The following is a 7,142-nucleotide window of genomic DNA, read 5'->3' as shown; positions in this document are numbered from 1 at the left end:
TGTGCTCAGACAAGATTAGAAAATAAACCAAAACACCGACCGGGACCCCATGCACGCTTTTTTTTCTGGGGTCTTTTTAACATGTATGACAAAACTCAATCCAATCCAAAATAACTGATCAAGAGCTAAACAGTGAGGCTGATTGTTCTGATAAAGCTTGGCAGGGGTCTGTATGTAGGTTTTAAAAATTTCCGCATACAAGTGGTCTGTTCCACAACATTCAGTTTTAGAAACTTGATTTTCGCTTCGTGAATATACATGGACAGTTTTTGAAAAAAAAATAAATATATATATATATATTTTTTTTTCTAACTTTCACTGATAACCTCAATGGATATTTTTTTTTTCTTGAACTGATTCAAGAGAATGGACCTTCTGTGGTGAAATGTCTCTATATTTGTACCAGTGCAAAAGTGTTACATAAAATAGTAAAACAATTTTTACAATATGTACAAAATAACTCTGTAATCTAATCAACTGCTCTTGTTGCTTTGCTGTAATGCCATTATTACTTTCTTGCCAATAATTTTCTAATGAGTCACATTTAAATTAATTGAAAAGAGTCAAGAATACAATGTATAGGAGATGACAAAATAGAACTTTAAACTTAGCTCTTCCCCTCTTGGGTATATTGCAGTAATAACATTAAAATTACCAAAGCAAAAACAGCAGCTTTATGCAAGAGCTGTACTTCTTACAGTTATATTTGTAAACATTCACGTAAACAGTGGTGGTTTTTGGATATGTACAAAACTGATGATCAGATGTTTGACATCTGCCTGAGTTTTCTGTTCAGAAAGTTCGTCGAGCCATTTTTCAATTTTAAAGGTACTTCCACTTCTGATCTCTTCTTCCTTATCTTTTTGAATCTCTTGCAGCATATAAATGATATCAATATGAGAACCAGGGAAAACAACCCGAGACACGCCACTGAAAGACTGATGAGGATGGGCCGACAGGGGAACAGCTCATACCTCTCTGGCCCATCTGTCATCTGACTGATGTACCAGGGCTTCTCTTCAATTTCTATGTCATCGTCCCTGGTCAGCAGACTTTGGATGTAACTCTCATTACTCACCGTTTCATTGACAAAGAAGTTAACCATGACCGTTGAGTAAAGCGGTTCAGGTTGACCGTGATCACTAACTTTCACTAGAAGGCTGTAAAGCCCCCTGTTGCTGAGCTCTCTCTTTAATGTTATGTTCCCCGTTTCTGGGTCGATGGCAAATGACCCTGGCTCACCCCCTTTCCTTTTAATGATACTGTAGGCAATCACAGCATTCATCCCTGTGTCTTTGTCCACTGCGTACACTTCTGCTATTGATGTTCCAGGTGTCGTATCAGGTAGCACCAGCATGTAGGACTGGTTGGACTGAGGGAAAAGAACAACTGGCGGGTTGTCATTCACATCCAACAAGAGAACAGTCACCATAGTAACAGAGGAAAGCGCTGGCACCCCACCGTCAGCGGCCTCAATCCACAGCTGGTACGTTCCTTGCTGCTCACGGTCTAGGGATGTCTTGGCCCTCAGTGCACCTCGGCCAGTGTCTATCATAAAAATGTCACTGCCATTAAGGATGGACAGGGCTATCCACCCATTCTTACCAGCATCAGGATCCGTCACAGAGAGGACACCAATTTCCCCATATCCAGGAAAGTTCTCTGGCACAAAGAAGGTAAAATCCTTGTTAATGAAACGTGGACTGTTGTCATTGCGGTCCAGCACAGTCACCACCACCGTAGCAATTGACTCCCTCCTAGGCGTCCCCTGATCTACTGCTCTAACTATGAACCGATATTTTTCTTTTTCCTCTCTGTCAAGCGATGTCGCAACAGTCAAAACCCCCGTCAGACGATCCACAACAAAAATCCCAGGAGTATCCCCACCCAGGATGTAGATTACCTCCCCTCGACTTTCACTGTCTGGGTCTGAGGCTTGGAGCTGAGTTAGGAATGTGTTTGGTGAATTATTTTCCTCAATTGATATTTCCACCAAAGACTGTTGAAACACTGGTGCATTGTCGTTCTCATCCAAAACCTGCACCTTTAGGAAAGTCTTTATGATTAGACCTTGGGTATTGTTAGCAACCAGAATTAGCTCATATTCCTGAGTCCTCTCATAGTCCAAGGTCTCTGTTGTTTCTAGTAAATACTCATTTTCTAACTGCTGGTATGGGACAAGCCTGAAGGGACCAAACCCTTCCAAATAACAGTCCACCCTTTGGCTTTTGTCCATGTTTTTGATAGTAAAAAATGCTATTGGAGAAAAAGCTGGCTCAGACTCCTTTAATGTCACCACTCCATCCTTTTCAGGCGCGATATATCTAGGTATGACAGCAGGGGGTCCTGCAACCACTTTGATGATATACACGGTTACAATTGCAACGGCAGGGATGCAGCCAGGTCCATTGGCCAGAACAGTTAGTTTGTAAAATGTGGTTGTGACAAAGTCTAGTTTCCTGGCTAGCTTGATCCCGCCAGTAATTTTGTCCAAATGGAACAAGCTCCTGGTGTCCCTTGGCACACGTTCACTGTAAGCATAGCTGATCTGTGCATTAGCACCAAGGTCAGGGTCAAAAGCATGCAAACGTGCCAACTGTGCCCCTTTGCTGGTATTCCCGTGCAGAGTGACATTAATGTGTGACTCTGTAAATTTAGGGCAGTTGTCATTTACGTCTGTGATGGCGATTTTTAAAGTTGCTGCTCCAAGAAGAGGAGGGGTCCCTCCATCTTCTGCAATGATATCTGTAACATATTCAGCTTGCGTCTCTCTGTCTAAAAAGTCTGTCACAATGAGGAACGGTGTCAGCTCACCTCCATCATTCTCCTCTACATCCAGAGTGAACACACCAAAGTCGTTAACCAGCCAGTAGGTCTGCACTCCATAAATCCCCAGGTCCGGGTCAATAGCAGACTGTTCCACCGCAAAACGGCCATTTATTGGTGTGTTTTCTGGGACAGACATGCGGATTTCATCTGTGGGGAACTTCGGCCTGTTGTCGTTCACGTCTTCAATTAAAAGCTTTACTTTGACAAGCTGAAAGTACTGCTGAGGCAACACAAACACGTCCAGTGAAAGGAAACATCCCTGCTCCTCTGAGCTGTAAGGACAGAGGGTCTCCCTGTCAATCTCAGCAGCGGATGTGTAAAGCTCCCCAGTAGTATTATTTATGTTCACATACTGCTCACTGACCTTCTTTTGAGTGAGACTGAATAAAAAGGGGGGCTCAACTGTGAAATCCAAACGTAAGTCCACTCCAATAGCTCCGATGAAAGTCCCCTTGGGTAATCCCTCCTTTATCTTATAGATGAGCTCTTTTGCTTGACTGAAATTTGCCAGACAGGAGAGGGGGTTGGTGTACAACATAAGGATGCAGAAACCCTGTAATACAAGAAAATAAAATATATTCCAGGTTGATTAAAAGAACAACAAAGTATCAGAAAACTATGATTTTGGTGAAACTGAGCATTTCTTGTGTGCAGTTCTTGTATGAAATTCTATTCTTGCTTTATGTTGTGAAATATGAGTGATCTAATAATTACAAGCATCACTACAGGCACCAGTTAAGAAAAAATAAATCTAAGCCATGGCTTAAAATGACATTTGTTACAAAGAGTTTATTTTATATTAAAGAAGTTCCCATTGTAAAAATGAATAACAATAGAAAAAACCTTATATATCCATGTTGATGGTACAAAAAGTTACTATCACAACAAAACAGGTTTTTGTTGGGTTGCAGTGATTAAAAAAATAAAAAATACCTGAAAACTTACCCATATGCTGTCTCTTTTGCTGGAGTACCTGCTCCTGAACATGTTTATGTCCTAGTCCAGCACTTTCCACTTACAGCAGGAAGAGTAGCAGCTTAAGTAACTCAGGCATTTTGAGCTGAGCAGACCTCTGCCGAGTGCTATGCCTTATTTCTCTCTGACTTGAACAAGTCATTCATCTCAGTGCTGGCTCAGGACACTCCCACCACATGCAAATTAGTTCCTTGTACTGACCAATGAGAGGTGATAGTCAGTGGGAAATCTTGACTTGACAGATTCCTCTTTTGTACGTCTTGTCAAAGAGCACTGACGCAGAGCTGTACTTTTCACAAGCAGCGTTATTTTCATAAGGGGTTGCATACCTGGCATTCCTAAGTCAGAGTGTAAGCATATGATTATCAGCAGGGCTTATGATGGCACGACTGACTGGGCAAGATGGGAAATATCAAGAGCCAAGAGATTATTGTAAATCCAGCAGTAGTTAAAAATATCATAGTTAGAAAAATGATGTGTCCAAGATACCAAGAGAAATATTTGATATTCTAAAAACAACCTCTGACAACTATGATATTTATTTTTTATATATGCACAATAAAAGGGGGATAAGGGGAGCATATTTAAGGTATGTTACAATGATTAAAAGTAATTTACATGTGGCATTATTTGTGGCATACTGTATGCCTGCAAGAAAAACAAAAAGAAGGACATTATCACAAAGCCAGCAGAGAGGAGAACGTGGCATCATAAGTGCTTGTGTGGTCTCACTCTGGATTGAGCCTCTAACTAAATCAAGTCCCTAATCCCCATGTGTTCTAAATGCCAGGCCAGCTGTTTGGTGGGATTGGAAGCATACTGCTCAGAGAAATTGAGTGATTGAAGTTCTCTAGACAAGGGCGGATTGAAACTGTAACTCACACTTATTTTGCTTCGTAGTGGGCTAAATATCTTCCCTCCTTTTATGGGTAATGTGTGGTGGAGAAACACTGGAATCTAAACACGGTGTTGCATCTATTCATTGTCTTTTAAAGAGTTTGGAGACAATTCTAAAATACACATGACACTATCGCAACAGAGGTAGGAGTATATTAAATATGATTTAATGACAAAAACATCCTTCATTCTGCATCTAGAAGCTTGTTGGCCCATGGAGCGAGCCAAGACATATTTCTGCAAAGCAAGACTTAAGGCAAGGAAGGCCAGGGGGGCCTTGGAGTGTGGGAAAGCTGCAGGTCAGGGAGAGTTTGAATTTAAAGTGGCAGTGTTATGTAAAATCAACTTTCTTTTTTTTACTTTGAATCATGTTACAATGATATTCCCTCAACCATTCAGCTGGGCAAAATGCTTGGTGGGGCCGAGCATTGCCTTCAAGGACGAAGCTCCTCCATGGAGCTGCAGTTACCAAGCTTCACAGAACAGCCCCCCCTCACGACTTCCCCACTCAGCTCCTTCAGAATAGATATCAGCAATTGGCAAACACCTGGTTGAACAGCACATCTGCTGAGCTCATTAAATAAACTAATTATCAGTGAAATGCTGGTAAAAACATTAAAGAGGGTTAGTAGAGGAACGATATTGCGATGACTTCCTGAAGAGACAGAGGCCCAATTTCAAGGTGTCACCTGCAACTGAAGGTAACATAGTTACTTGACCGTGCTACAAAATAATACTATGTGGCTGGGAAACACATGCTGCTTTTTATACTTTTATAGCAATTTAGATTGAGTGAACCCCCAACTAAAGATTTTGAGCTGTTATAAATATGCAAGAATTTTTTATATTTTTATATATATATTTATATATATATATATATATATATATATATATATATATATATATATATATAATATATATATATATAAATATATATATAAAAATATAAAAAATTCTTGCATATTTATAACAGCTCAAAATCTTTAGTTGGGGGTTCACTCAATCTAAATTGCTATAAAAGTATAAAAAGCAGCATGTGTTTCCCAGCCACATAGTATTATTTTGTAGCACGGTCAAGTAACTATGTTACCTTCAGATTATATATATATATATATATATATATATATATATATATATATATATATTTAAGGTTACAGGATACCACAACTGGAGTCCACATGAGGAAGGAAGCCGAGGCCAAGAGGCAGTATTACTCTAGTTTAATTACATCATTTGTTGCTATGAGTCTCTGTGAGATGAGGCAGTGTAATCACTGTGCAGATTTCCTAACAGATGTCTGGCTAGTGTCTCGGTCTTTACATTTAATCAAAGAGCTCATAAGCTATGTTGATAACAGCCACACAGCTTCATGTTAAGTGAGATGGACTCCACCACACCAAATTATTGGGATTTTAGTTTTGAATCAACGCGTTTAATTATAAAACAAGAAAACTTGATAACTAAAAGCTCTGCTCTTGATTTTACTTCCCTGATATCTACTGTGCTGTTTTCCTTATTTTGCGGGATGTGAAAATGAAGGAGAGATTGTCATACATCCAGTCTTATCACATCTTTAAAGTTTATGTGATGCTTATGATATGCTCATGTTCTGAATTATAAATTCTGGAATCAATGGCATACAATTGGTTCTGATTTACTGCATCATTTTTGGATGCATTACTTTCTTACGACATTACTATTTTGAGGTTTGTTCTCCTATGTCAAGTCATTAACATAGGAGATATCAATGATGTATTAGCAGTATGGTAAACAATTAGTACACTGGCAGATGTGATTAGGTTATGTTATTAATGAGTTGCAATCCTGTAGTAGAGGTATACATGCATGCCGCAGCTAAGAATAAGCAACAGTAGTTACTTTTTTGTCAGTAAAAGCTTAGTCTTACTTTTGAGCTACTCAGTTTAAGTCCGTGTAATGATTCAAAATGTTTGAGTGCTATTCTATTCCCTACATAATAAAGACTGATGAATAATGTTGTCTCATACAATGCTAATAAACCCAGAGGGCAAAACACCCTAATTACTACAATTCCCAGAGTGAAACAAGCCAGAGAATGTTTGACTTCAGTACAGCTTGATGTGGTGCCACAGCAATTTTATCATGTCGACTTCAAGTTACAACCATCATACATATTTTCAAGGCTGGCAAATGCCATTTAAAACACTTATGTTTTAAGTTTGAACTACCCAAACACGTGTCACATGTTTTGAAAAGGCACACATTTAATTTGCATAAACATCAGTGTTCGAGTGAGTTGGTCAAGTCAACAAGGAAGAAATCTAATCGGTCCACATATTTTCATTGTGATAGAGGCAAGAATTTGACTGAAGAGTTAGCTCTACTGCTCCATTAATTCTGTGATACCTGGATGCAAACAGATGCTTTTGAGAATATTATAAACTAACTGAATGGTGAATTTA

The 7,142-nt window shown here is 39.3% G+C and overlaps 1 protein-coding gene across 1 annotated transcript; it reads right to left on the bottom strand.

Moving 5' to 3' along the window:
* Window positions 1–661: 661 nt before the first annotated feature.
* pcdh20 (protocadherin 20) lies at window positions 662–3,930 on the bottom strand. The gene is made up of 2 exons (XM_008404415.3): window positions 3,775–3,930; window positions 662–3,382 (listed from the first exon to the last, which is right to left on the bottom strand). Exons 1-2 carry the CDS (start codon window positions 3,814–3,816, stop codon window positions 761–763), a joined length of 2,664 nt encoding a protein of 887 aa, XP_008402637.2. The 5' UTR covers window positions 3,817–3,930; the 3' UTR covers window positions 662–760.
* Window positions 3,931–7,142: the final 3,212 nt, after the last annotated feature.

This window comes from Poecilia reticulata, chromosome 3 (assembly GCF_904066995.2).
Source record: "Poecilia reticulata chromosome 3, P_reticulata-male-v2, whole genome shotgun sequence".
Classification (NCBI taxonomy): domain Eukaryota; kingdom Metazoa; phylum Chordata; class Actinopteri; order Cyprinodontiformes; family Poeciliidae; genus Poecilia; species Poecilia reticulata.
This window is presented reverse-complemented; position numbering and strand designations above follow the sequence as displayed.

Bases quoted from the DNA above. Each gene is read 5' to 3' on its own strand.
- pcdh20 (XM_008404415.3), bottom strand. From the start codon at position 3,816: ATGTTCAGGAGCAGGTACTCCAGCAAAAGAGACAGCATATGG. The intron at 3,383-3,774 runs GTAAGTTTTCAG...CTTGTATTACAG, and splicing joins GCAAAAGAGACAGCATATGG to GGTTTCTGCATCCTTATGTT.